The 25,267-nt window shown below is 37.4% G+C and overlaps 1 protein-coding gene across 1 annotated transcript; it reads right to left on the reverse strand.

Moving 5' to 3' along the window:
* Window positions 1–832: 832 nt before the first annotated feature.
* On the reverse strand, window positions 833–25,146 carry LOC117343485 (glycine--tRNA ligase-like). The gene is made up of 17 exons (XM_033905855.1): window positions 24,856–25,146; window positions 24,023–24,124; window positions 22,821–22,920; window positions 22,208–22,349; window positions 21,727–21,815; window positions 20,839–20,915; window positions 19,958–20,103; window positions 19,588–19,737; window positions 17,774–17,939; window positions 17,096–17,260; window positions 15,837–15,944; window positions 15,172–15,317; window positions 14,885–14,970; window positions 14,412–14,521; window positions 13,833–13,926; window positions 1,970–2,160; window positions 833–1,446 (listed from the first exon to the last, which is right to left on the reverse strand). The coding sequence occupies exons 1-17, from the start codon at window positions 25,129–25,131 to the stop codon at window positions 1,345–1,347; spliced, it is 2,250 nt and encodes a 749-aa protein (XP_033761746.1). The 5' UTR covers window positions 25,132–25,146; the 3' UTR covers window positions 833–1,344.
* Window positions 25,147–25,267: the final 121 nt, after the last annotated feature.

A 25,267-nucleotide genomic window follows, 5' to 3' on the forward strand; every position in this document is an offset into this window, starting at 1 on the left:
CACAGTGGTGAACCATCTAGTCACATATTACTGACTCAGCTAGAGGTATGTCACAGTGGTGAACCATCTAGTCACTTGTTATTGACTCAGCTAGAGGTATGTCACAGTGGTGAACCATCTTGTCACTTGTTACTGACTCGTAGTGGTATGTCACAGTGGTGAACCATCTAGTCACTTTTTGCTGACTTGGTAAGAGGTTGTGAAATTATATTTTTAGTAACAATGACCTATGTATGCTCAAAACAAATCTGTCATTAAATATGGTCCGAGTGGTGACAATGGACATTGAAGCCAAAATGTGAAACATGTAAAATATTAAAACAAATTACTTTTAAATGATATTTTATTTTGATCTCAATTCGTCAAGACCATATCACAAAGAGTTACATGTATTGAATACTGTTGAATTGAAAATACACCTTCAAATTTAATAGTGTATTTTCATGGTAAAATTGAAACCAGAATTCAGATTGCATAGCACATTTTACATAAACATGCAAGCTTAGCACTTAAGGACTTTTCAAGTATTATAATAGTCTTCATGGTCGAAGTTTTTAGAAACAGGTTGGAGATTTTATCACTAACAAGAAGTGTTTTAGTGGTAGTGTATGAATACCGTTAGAATAGCCAAAACTACTGGTAAACAAAATCATTAAATTAATCATATTACTGATATTAGAAAATATCACGTCTAGAAAACTTAGAAAATGTCCTTTAATAACAAAACAGTGAATGGTCATTCCTAGAAAAATTGAATAATAATCGTCTCCAGTATATTCTAACACTTCTTGAAACTAAGCATGTTTCTCAATTATTCCAAGATATTACTAAATTCCAGCAGAATTTCAGCACTTTTCATGAGTGTGTAAAATATCTTGTAAATATTCATTAACAGGAGTATAAAGCGTTTATTTAACAGTCGTCTAAATGTGCTGTCAGAAATTGTATGACATTTATATCACAAATTGGCCAACACCTATAGCTTTTAAATCTGAAGCTCAACCAGTATCGTGTCAGGACAGGTACTATGCAAAATGATACCACTATACCCCGTTCTAAAGCTTTCCATAATATGTAGCTATTTCTATTTTCACTGATTAAAATTCAAACCACATAATGGCACCATAATCATTTGTTCAAAGTTTGAATGATATCGGTGATCATTCCACTGAATTTCAAACATTTTGTCCAGGTAAAAATTTCATTCCAGTAGAAATAGAAACATCACCATTATGCTGAATGATTCCTGCCCGACATCATTAAATAAATGTTTAAGTAGAGCCATGAGAGGACAATGATGTTGGTCCAGTAGCTCTGTACACCATTGTAAAGCCAAGTGTCCATTCAGTTTTCCTGCTGTTCAAAGACTGGATAGTTGTTATACACGTCGTGCCATGTCCTACGGCCGTTAGACAAGTCTCGTACAATCTCTGGTAACTCTTCAATCTGCAACAGCAACATCATAAAGTAAAATAAAGCATACTTCAAGATCACATATGATCCTGAGTTTGATGGAAAAAAAAGTGGCACTAAAGATTTTATAATGGCACAATGTCATTCATTTTATGATGCTGGTCCAAAAGTGGCAGTATAACAAGGTTTTGTTGTACATTATTATGCTGGTCCCAAAGTGGTAGTATAACAAGGTTTTTTTTTCAGTATATATAAATATATATATACCAAACAAACAAAGACAGTTTATAACATGGTTTTGTTGGGACATTATTAAGGTTTTTTTCGGTTTATATAGTCTATATACCAGAAAAACAAAGACAGTTTAACATGGTTTTATGTTAAATATACCAGACAAAAAGAACCTCAACATGGTTTAAAAATGTTTCAGGGTCAAGCAACATCGTATATTACTGTAAGATAAAGTTCTTGACAGTCACACAACGGTTTTTTAAAAACTAAAGAACACTAAAACCTAATCAGACAGTTATATTATAATAAAAGCAATGTTACTTACAGGGGCTCGTATCTGTTTCATGGAGTTCCTGTCCCTCAGCGTGGCACTAGGAGGGGTCGACTTCAGTGTGTCAAAGTCCACTGTAATTCCGTAAGGGATGGCGATCTGGTCTGTGCGAGCGTATCGCCGACCGATGGAACCACTACTGTCGTCCACTTTATGGGATATGTCACATTTCGTTAACGCCATCGCTGAATGACAATAAACATTTTCACATTATAGCTCAACAAACTATCAAGGATTTTATGAGGCCAGTGAAGACAACTGGTTCACTTAACATAGAATTAGATTCTGATTGTACCAGTCTGAATCCTTTTTATCTATTGACCTTTGACTACATAATAGAGCAACTAACTCCCAGTCCAACTCTTTCAACTTATTATTTCCCAGGTGTCTGAAACAAATAGTACACTACTGTATCCCCTAGTACACTACTATATCCCCTAGTACACTACTATATCCCCCAGTACACTACTATATCCCCTAGTACCCTACTATATCCCCTAGTACACTACTATATCCCCTAGTACACTACTATATCCCCTAGTACACTACTATATCCCCTAGTACACTACTATATCCCCCAGTACACTACTATATCCCCCAGTACCCTACTATATCCCCTAGTACACTACTATATCCCCTAGTACACTACTATATCCCCCAGTACACTACTATATCCCCCAGTACCCTACTATATCCCCTAGTACCCTACTATATCCCCTAGTACACTACTATATCCCCTAGTACCCTACTATATCCCCTAGTACACTACTATATCCCCTAGTACACTACTATATCCCCTAGTACACTACTATATCCCCTAGTACACTACTATATCCCCTAGTACACTACTGTATCCCCTAGTACACTACTATATCCCCAAGTACACTACTATATCCCCCAGTACACTACTATATCCCCCAGTACACTACTATATCCCCTAGTACACTACTATCCCCTAGTACACTACTATATCCCCTAGTACACTACTATATCCCCTAGTACACTACTATATCCCCTAGTACACTACTATATCCCCTAGTACACTACTATATCCCCTAGTACACTACTATATCCCCTAGTACACTACTATATCCCCCTAGTACACTACTATATCCCCTAGTACACTACTATATCCCCTAGTACACTACTATATCCCCTAGTACACTACTATATCCCCTAGTACACTACTATATCCCCTAGTACACTACTATATCCCCCTAGTACACTACTATATCCCCCTGTACACTACTATATCCCCTAGTACACTACTATATCCCTAGTACACTACTATATCCCTAGTACACTACTATATCCCTCTAGTACACTACTATATCCCTAGTACACTACTATATCCCCTAGTACACTACTATATCCCCTAGTACACTACTATATCCCCTAGTACACTACTATATCCCCCTAGTACACTACTATATCCCCTAGTACACTACTATATCCCCTAGTACACTACTATATCCCCTAGTACACTACTATATCCCCTAGTACACTACTATATCCCCCAGTACACTACTATATCCCTAGTACACTACTATATCCCCCAGTACACTACTATATCCCTAGTACACTACTATATCCCCTAGTACACTACTATATCCCTAGTACACTACTATATCCCCCAGTACACTACTGTATCCCCAGTACACTACTATATCCCTAGTACACTACTATATCCCTAGTACACTACTATATCCCTAGTACACTACTATATCCCCTAGTACACTACTATATCACCTAGTACACTACTATATCCCCTAGTACACTACTATATCCTCTAGTACACTACTATATCCCCTAGTACACTACTATATCCCTAGTACACTACTATATCCCCCAGTACACTACTATATCCCTAGTACACTACTATATCCCCTAGTACACTACTATATCCCCTAGTACACTACTATATCCCTAGTACACTACTATATCCCAAGTACACTACTATATCCCCCAGTACACTACTGTATCCCCTAGTACACTACTATATCCCCTAGTACACTACTATATCCCCCAGTACACTACTATATCCCCCAGTACACTACTATATCCCCTAGTATACTACTATATCCCTAGTACACTACTATATCCCCTAGTACACTACTATATCCCCTAGTACACTACTATATCCCCCAGTACACTACTATATCCCTAGTACACTACTATATCCCCCAGTACACTACTATATCCCTAGTACACTACTATATCCCCTAGTACACTACTATATCCCCTAGTACACTACTATATCCCCCAGTACACTACTATATCCCCTAGTACACTACTATATCCCCTAGTACACTACTATATCCCCCAGTACACTACTATATCCCCAGTACACTACTATATCCCCTAGTACACTACTATATCCCATAGTACACTACTATATCCCCTAGTACACTACTATATCCCCTAGTACACTACTATATCCCCTAGTACACTACTATATCCCCCAGTACACTACTATATCCCCCGGTACACTACTATATCCCCGGTACACTACTATATCCCCTAGTACACTACTATATCCCCTAGTACACTACTATATCCCCTAGTACACTACTATATCCCCTAGTACACTACTGTATCCCCTAGTACACTACTATATCCCCTAGTACACTACTATATCCCTAGTACACTACTATATCCCCTAGTACACTACTATATCCCCTAGTACACTACTATATCCCCTAGTACACTACTATATCCCTAGTACACTACTATATCCCTAGTACACTACTATATCCCCTAGTACACTACTATATCCCCTAGTACACTACTATATCCCCTAGTACACTACTATATCCCTAGTACACTACTATATCCCCTAGTACACTACTATATCCCCTAGTACACTACTATATCCCCCGGTACACTACTATATCCCCCAGTACACTACTATATCCCCTAGTACACTACTATATCCCCTAGTACACTACTATATCCCCTAGTACACTACTATATCCCCAGTACACTACTATATCCCCTAGTACACTACTATATCCCCCAGTACACTACTATATCCTCCAGTACACTACTATATCCCCTAGTACACTACTATATCCCCTAGTACACTACTATATCCCCTAGTACACTACTATATCCCCTAGTACACTACTATATCCCCCAGTACACTACTATATCCCTAGTACACTACTATATCCCCTAGTACACTACTGTATCCCCCAGTACACTACTATATCCCCCAGTACACTACTATATCCCTAGTACACTACTATATCCCTAGTACACTACTATATCCCTAGTACACTACTATATCCCCTAGTACACTACTATATCCCCTAGTACACTACTATATCCCCTAGTACACTACTATATCCCTAGTACACTACTATATCCCTAGTACACTACTATATCCCCTAGTACACTACTATATCCCAAGTACACTACTATATCCCCTAGTACACTACTAAATCCCCCAGTACACTACTATCTCCCCAGTACACTACTATATCCCCCAGTACACTACTAACTCCCTAGTACATTATTATATCCCCTAGTACACTACTATATCCCCTAGTACACTACTATATCCCCTAGTACACTACTATATCCTCTAGTACACTACTATATCCCCCAGTACACTACTATATCCCCTAGTACACTACTATATCCCCTAGTACACTACTATATCCTCTAGTACACTACTATATCCCCTAGTACACTACTATATCCCCTAGTACACTACTAAATCCCTAGTACACTACTATATCCTCTAGTACACTACTAAATCCTCCAGTACACTACTATATCCCTAGTACACTACTAACTCCCTAGTACACTACTATATCCCCTAGTACACTACTAAATCCTCTAGTACACTACTATATCCCTAGTACACTACTAACTCCCTAGTACACTACTATATCCCCTAGTACACTACTAACTCCCTAGTACACTACTATATCCCCTAGTACACTACTAAATCCTCCAGTACACTACTATATCCCTAGTACACTACTAACTCTCTAGTACACTACTATATCCTCTAGTACACTACTATATCCCTTAGTACACTACTATATCCCCTAGTACACTACTATATCCCCTAGTACACTACTATATCCTCTAGTACACTACTATATCCTCTAGTACACTACTATATCCCCTAGTACACTACTATATCCCCCAGTACACTACTATATCCCCCAGTACACTACTATATCCCCCAGTACACTACTATATCCCCAGTACACTACTATATCCCCTAGTACACTACTATATCCCTAGTACACTACTATATCCAAGTACACTACTATATCCCCTAGTACACTACTATATCCCCTAGTACACTACTATATCCCTAGTACACTACTATATCCCTAGTACACTACTATATCCCTAGTACACTACTATATCCCCTAGTACACTACTATATCCCTAGTACACTACTATATCCCTAGTACACTACTATATCCCCTAGTACACTACTATATCCTCTAGTACACTACTATATCCCCTAGTACACTACTATATCCCCTAGTACACTACTATATCCCTAGTACACTACTATATCCCTAGTACACTACTATATCCCTCTAGTACACTACTATATCCCCCAGTACACTACTATATCCCTAGTACACTACTATATCCCCTAGTACACTACTATATCCCCTAGTACACTACTATATCCCCTAGTACACTACTATATCCCCTAGTACACTACTATATCCCTAGTACACTACTATATCCCCCAGTACACTACTATATCCCCTAGTACACTACTATATCCCCCAGTACACTACTATATCCCCTAGTACACTACTATATCCCCTAGTACACTACTATATCCCTAGTACACTACTATATCCCCTAGTACACTACTATATCCCCTAGTACACTACTATATCCCCCTAGTACACTACTATATCCCCTAGTACACTACTATATCCCCTAGTACACTACTATATCCCCTAGTACACTACTATATCCCTAGTACACTACTATATCCCTAGTACACTACTATATCCCTAGTACACTACTATATCCCCTAGTACACTACTATATCCCCAGTACACTACTATATCCCCTAGTACACTACTATATCCCTAGTACACTACTATATCCCCTAGTACACTACTATATCCCCTAGTACACTACTATATCCCCTAGTACACTACTATATCCCCTAGTACACTACTATATCCCCTAGTACACTACTATATCCCCAGTACACTACTATATCCTCTAGTACACTACTATATCCCCTAGTACACTACTATATCCCCTAGTACACTACTATATCCCCTAGTACACTACTATATCCCCTAGTACACTACTATATCCCCTAGTACACTACTATATCCCCTAGTACACTACTATATCCCCTAGTACACTACTATATCCCTCAGTACACTACTATATCCCCAGTACACTATTATATCCCCCAGTACACTACTATATCCCCTAGTACACTACTATATCCCCTAGTACACTACTATATCCCCTAGTACACTACTATATCCCCTAGTACACTACTATATCCCTCAGTACACTACTATATCCCCCTAGTACACTACTATATCCCCCAGTACACTACTATATCCCCTAGTACACTACTATATCCCCTAGTACACTACTATATCCCCTAGTACACTACTATATCCCCTAGTACACTACTATATCCCCCAGTACACTACTATATCCCCTAGTACACTACTATATCCCCTAGTACACTACTATATCCTCTAGTACACTACTATATCCCCTAGTACACTACTATATCCCCTAGTACACTACTATATCCCCTAGTACACTACTATATCCCCTAGTACACTACTATATCCCCTAGTACACTACTATATCCCCTAGTACACTACTATATCCCCTAGTACACTACTATATCCCTCTAGTACACTACTATATCCCCCTAGTACACTACTATATCCCCTAGTACACTACTATATCCCCTAGTACACTACTATATCCCTAGTACACTACTATATCCCCTAGTACACTACTATATCCCCTAGTACACTACTATATCCCCTAGTACACTACTATATCCCCTAGTACACTACTATATCCCTAGTACACTACTATATCCCCTAGTACACTACTATATCCCCAGTACACTACTATATCCCCTAGTACACTACTATATCCCCTAGTACACTACTATATCCCCTAGTACACTACTATATCCCCTAGTACACTACTATATCCCCTAGTACACTACTATATCCCCTAGTACACTACTATATCCCCTAGTACACTACTATATCCCCTAGTACACTACTATATCCCCCTAGTACACTACTATATCCTCTAGTACACTACTATATCCCCTAGTACACTACTATATCCCCTAGTACACTACTATATCCCTAGTACACTACTATATCCCCTAGTACACTACTATATCCCCTAGTACACTACTATATCCCCTAGTACACTACTATATCCCCTAGTACACTACTATATCCCCTAGTACACTACTATATCCCCTAGTACACTACTATATCCCCTAGTACACTACTATATCCCCTAGTACACTACTATATCCCTAGTACACTACTATATCCTCTAGTACACTACTATATCCCCCCAGTACACTACTATATCCCCTAGTACACTACTATATCCCCTAGTACACTACTATATCCCCCAGTACACTACTATATCCCCTAGTACACTACTATATCCCCTAGTACACTACTATATCCCCTAGTACACTACTATATCACCTAGTACACTACTATATCCCCTAGTACACTACTATATCCCCTAGTACACTACTATATCCCCTAGTACACTACTATATCCCTAGTACACTACTATATCCCCTAGTACACTACTATATCCCCCAGTACACTACTATCTCCCCAGTACACTACTATATCCCCCAGTACACTACTAACTCCCCTAGTACATTATTATATCCCCTAGTACACTACTATATCCCCTAGTACACTACTATATCCCCTAGTACACTACTATATCCTCTAGTACACTACTATATCCCCAGTACACTACTATATCCCCTAGTACACTACTATATCCCCTAGTACACTACTATATCCTCTAGTACACTACTATATCCCCTAGTACACTACTATATCCCCTAGTACACTACTAAATCCCTAGTACACTACTATATCCTCTAGTACACTACTAAATCCTCCAGTACACTACTATATCCCTAGTACACTACTATATCCCCTAGTACACTACTATATCCCCTAGTACACTACTATATCCTCCTAGTACACTACTATATCCCTAGTACACTACTAACTCCCTAGTACACTACTATATCCCCTAGTACACTACTAACTCCCTAGTACACTACTATATCCCCAGTACACTACTATATCCTCCTAGTACACTACTATATCCCTAGTACACTACTAACTCCCTAGTACACTACTATATCCCCTAGTACACTACTATATCCCTTAGTACACTACTATATCCCCTAGTACACTACTATATCCCCTAGTACACTACTATATCCCCTAGTACACTACTATATCCCCTAGTACACTACTATATCCTCTAGTACACTACTATATCCCCTAGTACACTACTATATCCCCTAGTACACTACTATATCCCCTAGTACACTACTATATCCCCAGTACACTACTATATCCCCTAGTACACTACTATATCCCCTAGTACACTACTATATCCCCTAGTACACTACTATATCCCCTAGTACACTACTATATCCCCAGTACACTACTATATCCCCTAGTACACTACTATATCCCCTAGTACACTACTATATCCCTAGTACACTACTATATCCCCTAGTACACTACTATATCCCTAGTACACTACTATATCCCTAGTACACTACTATATCCCTAGTACACTACTATATCCCTCTAGTACACTACTATATCCCCTAGTACACTACTATATCCCCTAGTACACTACTATATCCCCTAGTACACTACTATATCCCTAGTACACTACTATATCCCCTAGTACACTACTATATCCCCTAGTACACTACTATATCCCCTAGTACACTACTATATCCCCTAGTACACTACTATATCCCCTAGTACACTACTATATCCCCTAGTACACTACTATATCCCCTAGTACACTACTATATCCCCTAGTACACTACTATATCCCTAGTACACTACTATATCCCCTAGTACACTACTATATCCCCCTAGTACACTACTATATCCCCTAGTACACTACTATATCCCCTAGTACACTACTATATCCCTAGTACACTACTATCCCCTAGTACACTACTATATCCCCTAGTACACTACTATATCCCCTAGTACACTACTATATCCCCTAGTACACTACTATATCCCTAGTACACTACTATATCCCCTAGTACACTACTATATCCCCTAGTACACTACTATATCCCCTAGTACACTACTATATCCCTAGTACACTACTATATCCCCTAGTACACTACTATATCCCCAGTACACTACTATATCCCCAGTACACTACTATATCCCCTAGTACACTACTATATCCCCTAGTACACTACTATATCCCCTAGTACACTACTATATCCCCTAGTACACTACTATATCCCCTAGTACACTACTATATCCCCTCAGTACACTACTATATCCCTAGTACACTACTATATCCCCTAGTACACTACTATATCCCCTAGTACACTACTATATCCCCTAGTACACTACTATATCCCCTAGTACACTACTATATCCCTAGTACACTACTATATCCCCTAGTACACTACTATATCCCCTAGTACACTACTATATCCCCTAGTACACTACTATATCCCCTAGTACACTACTATATCCCTAGTACACTACTATATCCCCTAGTACACTACTATATCCCCAGTACACTACTATATCCCCCAGTACACTACTATATCCCCAGTACACTACTATATCCCCTAGTACACTACTATATCCCCTAGTACACTACTATATCCCCTAGTACACTACTATATCCCCTAGTACACTACTATATCCCCTAGTACACTACTATATCCCTAGTACACTACTATATCCCCCTAGTACACTACTATATCCCCTAGTACACTACTATATCCCTAGTACACTACTATATCCCCTAGTACACTACTATATCCCTAGTACACTACTATATCCCTAGTACACTACTATATCCCCTAGTACACTACTATATCCCCTAGTACACTACTATACCCTAGTACACTACTATATCCCTAGTACACTACTATATCCCCTAGTACACTACTATATCCTCTAGTACACTACTATATCCCCTAGTACACTACTATATCCCCTAGTACACTACTATATCCCCTAGTACACTACTATATCCCCTAGTACACTACTATATCCCCAGTACACTACTATATCCCCTAGTACACTACTATATCCTCTAGTACACTACTATATCCCCCAGTACACTACTATATCCCTAGTACACTACTATATCCCCTAGTACACTACTATATCCCCTAGTACACTACTATATCCCCCAGTACACTACTATATCCCTAGTACACTACGCATACTATATCCCCTAGTACACTACTATATCCCCCAGTAACTACTATATCCCCGACACTACATATCCCTAGTACACTACTATATCCCCTAGTACACTACTATATCCCCTAGTACACTACTATATCCCCTAGTACACTACTATATCCCCTAGTACACTACTATATCCCCTAGTACACTACTATATCCCCTAGTACACTACTATATCCCCTAGTACACTACTATATCCCCTAGTACACTACTATATCCCCTAGTACACTACTATATCCCCTAGTACACTACTATATCCCCTAGTACACTACTATATCCCCTAGTACACTACTATATCCCCTAGTACACTACTATATCCCCAGTACACTACTATATCCCCTAGTACACTACTATATCCCCTAGTACACTACTATATCCCCTAGTACACTACTATATCCCCTAGTACACTACTATATCCCCTAGTACACTACTATATCCCCTAGTACACTACTATATCCCCTAGTACACTACTATATCCCTAGTACACTACTATATCCCCTAGTACACTACTATATCCCCTAGTACACTACTATATCCCCTAGTACACTACTATATCCCCTAGTACACTACTATATCCCCTAGTACACTACTATATCCCCTAGTACACTACTATATCCCCTAGTACACTACTATATCCCCTAGTACACTACTATATCCCCTAGTACACTACTATATCCCCTAGTACACTACTATATCCCCTAGTACACTACTATATCCCCTAGTACACTACTATATCCCCTAGTACACTACTATATCCCCTAGTACACTACTATATCCCCTAGTACACTACTATATCCCCTAGTACACTACTATATCCCCTAGTACACTACTATATCCCCTAGTACACTACTATATCCCCTAGTACACTACTATATCCCCTAGTACACTACTATATCCCCTAGTACACTACTATATCCCCTAGTACACTACTATATCCCCTAGTACACTACTATATCCCCTAGTACACTACTATATCCCCTAGTACACTACTATATCCCCTAGTACACTACTATATCCCCTAGTACACTACTATATCCCTAGTACACTACTATATCCCCTAGTACACTACTATATCCCCTAGTACACTACTATATCCCCTAGTACACTACTATATCCCCTAGTACACTACTATATCCCCTAGTACACTACTATATCCCCTAGTACACTACTATATCCCCTAGTACACTACTATATCCCCTAGTACACTACTATATCCCCTAGTACACTACTATATCCCTAGTACACTACTATATCCCTAGTACACTACTATAATCTCTATTACATTACTATATCCCCTAGTTACCACTACTATATCCTCTAGTACACTATTATATCCCCTATTACACTACATATCCCCCATTACACTACTATTCCCCTAGTAAACTACTATTCCCCAGTACACTACTATATCCCCTAGTACAATATCTATATCCCCTAGTACACTACTATATCCCCTAGTAACTACTTATCCCCTAGTACCACTACTATTTCCTTTCCTATTTACACTACATATATCCCTAGTACACTACTATATCCCCTAGTACACTACTTATATCCCAGTTACACTATATATCCCTAGTACTACTTTCATATCATTATAATGATCTAGTACTCTACTATATATAACTCTTTAATATCATAATGTCCCTATAACTCTTATATCCTCCTAGTTATTACTGTATCACACAATACAGTTTAGGTACAGTATCACCAATGGATCCCTATACACTTATAGTCCAGATACGACAAAACCTGTACACCACATTGTCCCCAAATACTTACTATACATACTATACCAAAATTTTTACACTACTATTAATTATCTTTCCCCTAAACTACTTAAACTTAGTAAATAATTCATTTCACTTTAATTATGTAAATTTCTTTCTATTAATACACTACATACACTCATGTAAACTAATGTGTTTAGTACAAGCTTACCCTGTCCTCTTATCCCTTCTCTTACTTATTGTGTTCAACTATGAATATCCACCCGTCCAATTCGACATGAATGCTCTATCCCCATGTACATTAATCTCAGTCTACTAACTGTAGAACATTCCCCCAACAACATCATCCTTACGTCATACTATATCCCCTAGTACACTACTATATCCCCCAGTACACTACTATATCCCCTAGTACACTACTATATCCCCTAGTACACTACTATATCCCCTAGTACACTGCTATATTCCCTAGTACCTTAAATATATAAATTAAACCTCAAAGTTAATTATTTGAAAACTGCTTTTGAAAATGGAAATATTGGTCTTAAATTGTAAAATTATGCATCAATAACCAGGTTTCAATATAATTTGAGAGCTACTCACAGAGCTGTTTGACAAAATGCTGTAGTTCTGCTTTTGAGCTGAGAGGCAGGACGGAGCACTTGTATGGAGCTATAGGGGCTGGTAGAGACAGGTACTGTAAAACAAAAGATCAATATGGGCTGTTAACATTCCTCAAACATAATAAACCTTGGAAAATACTGGATTTATCTAAGTAAATATTGGTAGTACTAGGCGTTTTCATATCATTATAATGTCTATAACTCTGGTTAAATCGCTTTAATATCATTATAATGTCTATAACTCTGGTTGGTAGGGCTCTGTGTTTTACCTCGTATCAACAAAATAAGAGTGTTTAAGGACAGTATCAGCCAATGGAAGGAGCCACTGATGGACAGCTTTATAGTACCATCATACTGACATAGCGGGATACCCAACATGGTCACAAAACTTTATAATCCGTAACCAAAATTTTTTACTTGAAATTTTTTCCCTAAAAAAATTCAAAACTTAGAAAATAACTTCAAGGTTCAATTTAAAATTCATGTGAATTTCTACTAGTTAAATAAGACAACAGTAAAGCGTCAGTGTGTAAAGTAATGTGGTTTAGTACAAGCTTACCGTTCTCTGTTCATCTCCTTCTCTTATCTTAAAATTGTGTTCAAATATAGAATACATGACTCGTCCAATTCCGAATGATGGTTCTATCACAGATGGCATAATCTCTTCAACTGTAGAACATCAAACATTGAATACAAGTTTATTATGTACATACAGTTACAATCACTCTTCAGATCAATGTTAATTATGTACAAAGTTACAATTACTCTTTAAATCAATGTTAATTATGTACAAAGTTACAATTACTCTTTAAATCAATGTTAATTATGTACAAAGTTACAATAATTACTCATATCAATAGTACATTTGTTATTGATAATTATGTAATTTCTAACTCAAATTAATGATAGCTATGCACAGAGTTATCTAAAATCAAAATCAGAGCAAGTTGACAAAAGACAATGGATGCTGCTCCATGACATAAGCTCCCTATATATAGACCCTAACAGCAACATGACAAGGCGGACACTGACCGTGAACTGTCTTTGGGTAGCGCTTGATCTCCAGCATGTCAGATTTCACAGTAAATGGTTTACCGTTCACGTCTATAGAAGCTTCCCTGTGGATATAAATTCCTTCATTAAAACACCGATACATCAGACCAAAACCAATAAATAAATTCACAAAATATTCAAACATAGGGCAAGGCTTCATCTCAACCAAAATCGTTGAACACAGAATTTTTTTTTAATATCTGTTTTTGTGTGTAATTTTGAAAGTGTTTCTAAAGGTTTATAAAGAGAAACATATCATTACTCACCCATTTTCTTTGAGACTTTTTTCTAGACTATCTATATCCTCTGTGGATAGACCAGTCAGGTGGGAGGAAACATCTTTGGCATCTCTCTTGAAGGCTTTTCCCATGAGTTTCATGTTGGGTACACACTCTGTGACATCAATGGTTTTGTGGAGTAAAGTCAAGGAGAAATTATAATCATATCTTTAGGTTTAAACAAATAAATGATGTGGACCAGCATAAAAAGGAAAATAAATGAAATGATAACTCCCCCTGCAGATTAAAAGTGCCACTAAGTTACTGTAACATCCCCTGAGTGCCCATGAACAATGCTGTTGGATATTACAACAACGGGACAATATCAAATCTGGGTGTTACGCCAATGGAATAATGGTAAATCTTGATAGAAAATTCTGCTTCTCCCACAGGGATGGGGTGTATTAAAAAAAGAGACTAGTCTCTATTCTATAAGAATTGTGGATGTGTCAGCTCATCATTATGCTAATCTGTTTAAAAAACTTTTTATTGCATTATTGGAGATAACTGTCTGTACATGTCAGCCATTCACACAGGGATGTACATGTGGTATCAGGGAGTTGAATCAGAAGGTCTAATTCTGAAAGTGGCAATAACCACAACAGGTGTCAAACCAGAAGTATTGATAGCCAGACATGTTAAAACAAGGATATAGCTTCAGACAACTTTCTCTCTGCCACCAGTTTTACCCCGGTACCCTTGGTATGTTGGGTCAAATCGTAACAGGATCGGTCTGCACACCCCACACATTCTATCCAGCCCTGTAACAGATGGGTAAAAACACATAAAACTGTAAATATGTCTACAATATGGTAAAAAACTGTTTTTATATAAAGTGTACTAAAAGAACTTTTAAAATCTATTTTTAGACATCACAAAATATTGTACTATATCACAATAACCATACTAAATATTGCTAAAGATATCCCCTACGTACACGCTTCTGCTAAAAATAGTAACAATAACCTTGACCTAGATCCAAACGGCAAAATCCTATGAAACTCAAACCTGTCTGAGAGATTATGGTCCTTTATCATTGAGTGAAGTTTGATCAAAATCCCTCAAGAAATAAAGCCGTTAGAACGCTGACAAACTTGGTGTTACATACATATATACAAGATGGACAGAGAAGAAACCTCATTAACAGTGTTTGTACTGAGTATCTTATAAATGGGGTCCTTCACAGATAAAATTGATTCCTCTGTATAATTTTAATGGACTTCCTGAAGCAAAGGGGGTCCTTTTAATTTTCTCTATACTTCTATAGGCTATGGGGACAACTTCACACAAACTCTGATTAAATCTAATTGTCTAAACCCTTATTTGGCACTGTCCTTCTGGCTTCACAGGATCATAATTTCATATACACCAACATTTTAGTCCTCTACATGCAATGAGGTTTCAGACCAGATATGGTCACAATCCCTGCAATCGTTCTGCAGGTGAATTCGAATAGGATTTCAATGCTAAAACTGTCTCAATTTTTGTTATGAGACCCCACCAATATGGTCCACGCTGGGGTCACATTAATAATTTTATTTACACAAGCATCTGTATCCTGGGTGATCAATGTAGTTACAATATGTAGAAGACAGGATTTTAAAGCAAAATGTCTAAATTCAACTTACTGGACCCAGTCTCTCTGACTAAATTTGATTGAAATCCACTCAGATGTAGCATTTTAAAGCAAACCATTAGCTTATTTACACTTTTGGGCCAAGACCCTCTTTTCCCAATGGCATAATCAACCACAATTGGTTGAAACTTGCTCTGGTGTTGAGAAGAAGTGGCGTTTTAAAGGGGAAGTTTACAGATGATTATTGTACAACAAATGAAGCATTGAAAGCTGATGACAAATATGTCAAACCAAGAAGATAAAACAATTATATATCACAGAATTAATCCTACTTACGTAAGAAGTTTTACATTCTCCGTCCCAACAGTCCTTGGCGTAATGAGCCATTTCGTTGGACATGTGCTGACGGAACCGTAGGCGCTTGGGATCTATACCACTCTTTATCATAAATAGGTATATCCGCCCGATAAAGTAGCCCAATGTCTCGTTGGAGATCAGTTTCTAAAACATAAATAATAGGTAAAAGATGATATCTTTAATAGCTTCTAGTCTACCTTTAATATAAGTGGGTGTTTTATCTAGTAAAATCTAGTAAAAATAATTCATCATATCATGTAAACAGGAAATTTCATTTCACAACAGACAAAACATATTTAAACTGGTTGAAGTTCTGTCAGAGTCTGCTGGTGTTTTCTATACTTAATCCTATCAAATCAAATCCTATACAGATTTAATATTCATAAATATGTGCCTGTAGTGCAGGGAAAATGTTTAGCATAGAGCACAGATTCCATGTGTTAGACTAGTGTATTCAACCTAGTAAAAATAATTCATTATATCATGTACTCAGGAAAATTCATTTCACAACAGACAAAACATATTTTTTTTTTACAGTTTTATAAAGATTTTTTAAAACTATTTACTATGCATATTCAATATGGTTTCTCAGTAACCTGTTCAATGTATTGTTATATGCCTACCTCCTTCACAGCATCACCAATCTTTTATACCTACCTCCTTCACAGCATCACCAATCTTCTTCCTTTCTGGTGCCTTGCCATCCATCTGGTTACAGGCTGTGTACAGAGTCAACTCTAGATCAGCCACCGTATCAAACTTCGGATGAGTTGACTTCAACTCAGGGTCACAGAAATGCTCAATTTCTGCCATCGTAAATTCTCTGTAAAATCATAAAATTTGAGATTGCAATAATCAGGTGCCTTACTGATTTTTGAATTACAGTCAAACCTGTCTATAAAGGCCACTTAAGGGATACAGTCAAAGTGGCCTTTATAGACAGGTGGCCTTTATATACAGGTTCAGTTTTTCGACAGTGGATGTAAACAAAAAATACATTTGTATACTGTATGTACATGTATCATTTAAATGAACAGTACATTGTATGTGCTTTTGAAATTTCAATAAAATTAAAATGGATTTCAATTGAATTTATATTTTTTATTCAATGTTAATAAATAAATAGGTACATGTACAATTCATATTTTATTAGCAGGTAACAAATAAATATTGATTTACAAGTTGTCATGTATACTGTTCACTGTTTTTGAAAAAAGTCGCTTATCTTTGCCTGTGACACTCCAGTACCTACTCTTAAGTTATTCAAAAGTCCCTCTAACTCTATTGTCTGGGAAAAGATGTCAGAATGTCCATTCCTTAGGGCAAACTCTTTGAGTTTTTCTGTGCAACTCTCCGCTTCACTTAGAGTACAACACCCCTTAGGGGCATCCTGAGAATCGTCATCATCATCATCATCATCGTTACTCTCACATTCCTCCTGGAGGTCGACCAGAATGTTGATACGTCGTGCAGAGGCTTCTTGGAACCATTTCCAAACTAGCATGTTGATTTCCTCATTCCCGGTAGGTCTCCTCGTCCGCTTTCTCTCCGGTGCAGAATTTTGTTCATACTCCGTGAGAACGTCACATTTTCTTTTCAAAATATTATTGATTTGCGTCCTGCATACGCCTAAATCGTCTGCAATTTTACGTGCACTCAAACCAGCTTTTTCTGACTTCATAATGACATCATACCGTTGGTCTAAAGTGAGGGCGATCCTTTTGGGAGGCATGCCGATTTGAAATGAACATTTTTTCTCGTCACAAATCTACGTATAACCTATGTAAACACTACTCAGTGTCGCTTCCGATTTCGGCAGTGCGTTCGTTTAGGTAGTTATTTTGTTGTCCGAAAGATAACTAAATTGTACAGTAAAACAAACGAAACTAAAATAATATCAGCTGAATGTAATAACTGACTATGTCATACAATTATTTTATGTACTGTATTAATACTGTATTAATATCGTTTGATATAAACTTTGAAGTACCAATATGTATCGTAAATAGCCGGAAATCAAAAACCACGTTCTTAACGAACGCACCCAGAGTTACCTCTCTTGATATAGCCAATACACATAATGGACGTTATGTTCGCCGGAGTCGAAGATTTTTTTATGATCCAGTGGCCGTTATTCAGCAGTTTTTCTGGCATTTCCAGCCATTTTTAGTGACCGCTGGCCGCGTTAGACAGGTGACCGTTATATGGAGGCATGTTGTATAGCAAAATGCATTGGGATGACCATGATATGGCCGTTATAGACAGGTGACCGCTATATAGAGGTGGCCGTTAAACCAGGTTTGACTGTACAGGATATATGCAAAATAACAGCATGTTTGACAAAACAAACAAAATTAACAACAAATTTTGACAAAAACTAAAGGGCTGTATTTTCTACAATTTCAAATTCATTGTTACATTATACCTGCTTTTTTTGTCCGCACAGCCATTCAACATGTGCCTTGTCTTACCTTACTCGTAGAAGACCTGATCTTGGTGAGATTTCGTTTCTGAAGGCATTACCAATTTGAGCTGCTGCAAATGGTAATTTTCCCTGATTAAACTGCAGCAAGCGTTTGAAGTTTACAAAAATACCCTGAGCAGTTTCTGGTCGAAGGAATCTGCAAGGAGAACAAAATATGGTAAAATCAACTTTTTTACAACCTTCAACATTTTGTCCCTAAGATTTGGATAAGCGGAAGGAACATCATCGTATGTTAATGAGCCTATGTCTCAGGTAACAAACCTACTCATGTCTACTGTAGGGCAATGAACATGTTTATTATATGCAGGTTAGGTCTTATTCTCAAAATTTCACAATTATATTGATTCATCTTTTACCCTTTCATCTGACCAGTGGGCCCTATAGATGTGCCAAACATGAGGTTGAACTCCATGGGGTCACTGACATCATTCCCTGTCACAGGGGACTTCATCTCATACTTGCGTATCAACACGCCAAGCTCCTCTTTGGTCATAGCCTCTATCTGTGATGGCAAAAATTACATCAGATATATTGTAATCAACTCAATTTAGTTTGTATGATATTTATGTTAATAGGCTGATAAGTCTGTTCTCAGTCCATCATTTGTAATGCACATTCTTGAATAATGTAACAAAACCATAGATATATATATATATCAGCAATTAAACAAAACGAATCCCTGGAAACAGATAAGTTTTAAGTACAATTGATCCTAGGGCTGATCAGCTCTGGCCATAAGGGCCTTATATACATATATACACATGATACTGTAGTTTCATAGAAATTAGTTCATAAGTTAAGGTGAAATTGGCAGGGTAATTTTTCTTCCAGGCAGACTGATTAGCTGATTCTAGTATAACCCCTACCCCCTTCTCCCCAAAAGGATGATGCTATTTTTTCTTTCATAAATCAAAATCCTTGGTTGGGTCATAAATCTTCATACCAGGTTTCTCCTCATCAGTTTCACTATAAGAAAATTACAGTTACAGAGGAGATATTTTATAAAGTTTAACACTCTGTGGCCCTTGATGGTCCATCACACAGCCCGAACTACTGTTGTAAACGCATCAAAACGATTCTAATATGAACAGAAATTTTTCTTCTGAATTACCACTTGAAACTGAAGTTTATATATAAAACCTAATGTTTAAACTTTCCTCTCCAGTATAATTACTCCACTTAAAAAGAATGTTCCCTATTAGGGTCCAGGACACAGTCGCTATCAGTAGAAACTTACTTTAGGCATAATCTGTCGGATCTCCTCTTTCTTCTCTGCTGCCATTTTCTTGTCACTCAACACCTTCTCAAAGAAACCTGTGATAACCAAGGGGAGATACTTATCTCAAAGAAACCTGTGATAACCAAGGGAAGATAACTATCTCAAAGAAACATGTGATAACCAAGGGGAGATAATTATCTCAAAGAAACCTGTGATAACCAAGGGGAGATAATTATCTCAAAGAAACCTCTAATAACCAAGGGGAGATAACTATCTCAAAGTAACCTCTGATAACCAAGGGGAGATAACTATTTCAAAGTAACCTGTGATAACCAAGGGAGATAACTATCTCAAAGAAACCTGTGGTAACAAAGGGGAGATAACTATCTCAATGAAACCTGTGGTAACAAAGGGGAGATAACTATCTCAATGAAACCTGTGGTAACAAAGGGGAGATAACTATATCAAAGAAACCTGTGGTAACAAAGGGGAGATAACTATATCAAAGAAACCTCTTATAACCAAGGCTCCAACTTCAAATTAAAATGGTTAATTTTGCATCCAACATTTCTAGAGAATATCAGGACATTAATTCATAAATTCTATCAATTAATATAGGCAATCAAAATTATGAGAAAAAACATGAAAATTAAAATGGATAAAAATATGTTTTCTTGACTTCATAAAAAATATGCATTTCTTAGCAAGAACCTGTTGTACAACTATAAGCCTATGTATGGTAGTAAGCCCACCAATATCTATTGCAGTGTAGTAAAATTACTAACAGATGTAATTCCATTGTCCTGTAATACACCCACTACCTGACTGAGTCAGAGGTTATGTGTTGACCACCCGAACTAATTACAGGATAATCACGGTCTTTATAAAGAGTATCATGTGACAAACCTTCCACTAAGTGGTCGGCACGGAAACAAGCCCCACTCTTCAGGTCCTTCACCATGTGATCCTGGAATCTCTCCACGTGGCCGGATGCTCTGGAAATGGGAGATAACTAAAAATATCAATATATTTGATACAAAAACTGAATATGTCTCATCAATAAAAATCAAGACATTCATTAAGTGCTGTATAAAGTTTTTTTCCTGGTGTCAGTTTTTAATTTTATTTAAAGATAATTGTCTCACCATTTATAAATGTAAGGCAGTACAAGTATGCATGCATGAATTTTCTGTTGTATCAAAGAGGAAGTATTTTTGTGTGGATCAGATTTTTGTTATATCCATTGTCTCACCATTTATAAATGTAAGGCAGTACTAGTATGCATGCATGAATTTGCTGTTGTATCAAAGAGGAAGTATTTTTGTGTGTATCAGGTTTTTGTTATTTCCATTAAGGACTTCTTTTTCTGTTATTATGGACAAATTACTTGAGGACTGTTTCTGGAGTCAGCACGGAGCAGTCCACCTCCAGCATTTGTTCTTCCAGCACAAAGAAGTTCCTCCATAACTGGATGAGATTTGCCTTAACAGCACATCCCATGGGACCAAAGTCGTACAGGCCATTTACACCTACAAATAAAATCATATTTGTCATTGTTGTGTAGTCAGAACACTGAACTATTTGTCATTCATTAAGCACTATATAATTCAAAGTGGGTTACAACTGATGAATGAGTCATAATTTATACATAAAATAATCTAATTAAAATCATGGTAATTGGTCAAATGTTATGACATCAAACAAAACGGTCAATAAATCATAGCCTATGCTATAAATTGCTATAAAAATGACTATTCCAATAGTGTCAATATGTGTCATACAAGTTAATACTTTAGAATTATTCCTATGGCCAAGGATTAAAATGTAGGGCATGCCTCCACTACTTTTTTATACAACAATCTTTAGATGTACCTGTTAGTGAATTCATGTCTTACAACTCCAAATTACTGACAAGGGCCAAGTCTACACTAAAAAAAATGGAGTAATTGTATAAATAATTCAAAATTCTGTGCGCTGTCCATTAATCTCAGCAATCTTACCTCCATATATCGAGAAGGACTGGTCGAAGAAAAACTTCTGTATGAGTAAATCTTCCAATTTGGCCCTGTCAAAGTCATCTTTTGGAGACAATGCCAGTTCCTTAAAAAAGAAATATAAGGTTAATTATTGGTTAATTATTGTCTTTAAATATCATTTGTTTGTGTACATCCCCATTATGCACATCGGCCATTATCTTAACATCATACTGTATTTATTTTGTAACAAGTATACTGAGAATTGCTAAAGCAATACACGTCCCTTACCATCAGCTATTACACAGCATGTACAGCACAAAAAGTTTTAAAAAGAAAAAAATCCCCAATTGGGCCCTACCACCTCAAGCCCCCGATCAACTGTTGAAACAAATTCAGTACCCCTTCTGATCAAAGGATGCTTCAAACCTAATATGAACTGAATCCTTCTCATTCACAATCAAGGAGGGATTTTAAATGATTTGCTATAGTGCTTCTCATATTAGGGCCTGCCCCTCTGTCCCCAAGGGGAGCACACCCAATGTTTATGCAAAACTGGCTCCCCTTCGATTCCCTAAGGGTGCTTCAAAACAAATATGGACCAAATTTAAATCCTGTCATTCCTACAGCAGACAAATAATTTCAAAGAATTTGCTATATTTTCTCTATATTGTTCACTAACCCCCAGACCTACAACTTTGAATCCTCACCAACTAGGAATGCTACAAGTCAAATGTGTGATATATATTGCTTAGTTTCAAACAGAAGTTGTTTAAAGAAATATACCTTTTGAAACTTTCCCCTTTTGGGCCCGTCCCTCAGCCTCCTGGGATTCAGCCCCGCCATTTTTACAGTTTCTTATTGATTTCCCTATCACCTTGGGATGCTTCCAGTCAAATATGAATGATTATCCATTGCTTAATTCCAGAAAAGATGTTGTTTATATATATAGCAAAAAGACTAATTGCCCTTGCATTTGTGTAGCCCAACCCTTGAGCCCTCTAGGGAGTCAGTCCCATCATTTTTACAATATTATGTCACTTCATTCTTCTTGGTCCCCTGAGAACTGGGATATTTAGAGCTGTTATGACTCTCAATATACTGTAGTTTTGTCAATCCCAAATCTGTTGTTTGATTTAGGGGTGATTTTTTTCCAGTTTAAAGCTAGTTCCTACATCTTTAACATCTCCTCCCCATACATGTAAGCATGGTTTAACCAACAGACCTACCTTAGCCTCCAAGGCTTGCTTCCTATGTTTCAACTCAGCTACAGCTTTCTGGACGTCTACATCCGGGGCTTTCTCCGACTTTAGTTTACGTACCAGGTCCCCCTGTAAAAACAAAAAAGGTTTTTAATGGATTCAGACCTTCAACCCCCTAAAAGGAGCAGGAAAACTAGTGGCCCACATGGACCACTTTTTTTTTAAAATTTTAAACAGCAATTGTTGGGGAAAAAATCCAAATTGTCATTCTCATCACTAGACTATATTGAAAGAAAACGATCTATTTTGAGCACAAAACCTTGAGTTTGAGCATGAGTACAGTTTCATGAATACATGCCCTGATGTCCTTCTGATCATGATCATGACTGTACAACAGATCGTACAGTGTACTTATCCCAAATCTCTTAGATCAGTTAATCAAATACAATCTCAGGCTCATCAATATGTAATAATATGGTGCTTCTAAACAAAACAAAAGAAACATGGGTGATTTAAATCATAGAACTTCCCCTAAATTATATATCAGGTCATAATCATGGACTTCTAGATATAGCATGCTTATAGCACCTGTGAATATACACTAGTGGACAGTAATCGGGGTTCTGAACCACACATATAGATATAAAAAAAGTCACACTTATATACTTTAGGTTAAGTGGGATTTTTTTTTATAATATATCATAAAATCATAGGTTCCAGAGCCCTGCTGGCATCTGGACATCTGTGTACCAGTGACCAGTAATCTTTCTCTGATATATTGCAGTTCGAATAAGTTCAAGAAGTTACTGATGTAGTCAGCTTCCATCGAATGTAGATATCTACTGTCATTTAATGGTTACCTGTTCCTTCACTGACGCTCTCAATGGAGCTAGCAGAGCTTCAATTTCGGGGTCCGACATGACAAATTCACTCCTCGGTGGATGACTGTATGACTTCCTCTTATTGGAGCCCCAGTTAGTCGATGATCCTGTAGAACGTACACCGCTGGAGCAAAAATTCCTGAAAACTTGTCGGTGCGGAATATATTTACAGCTGTATGTTTGTAAGAGTACTAGTGGTCTCACAGCTCTTACCAACTGTTTCATCAGTATGACATATGCCACGCTTCGAGCCATAAAAACTTGGCACGAACGGATATACTAATATTTGGTCATATCCGACAATAATTGACTTTATGTTACCTACTAAAGTGTACATCGCATGCTTTTTGAAATATCATTATTTTATTGATAAATCTTCAGTATTGACTGA

This window comes from Pecten maximus, chromosome 15, assembly GCF_902652985.1.
Source record: "Pecten maximus chromosome 15, xPecMax1.1, whole genome shotgun sequence".
In the NCBI taxonomy this organism is placed as follows: Eukaryota; Metazoa; Mollusca; class Bivalvia; order Pectinida; family Pectinidae; genus Pecten; species Pecten maximus.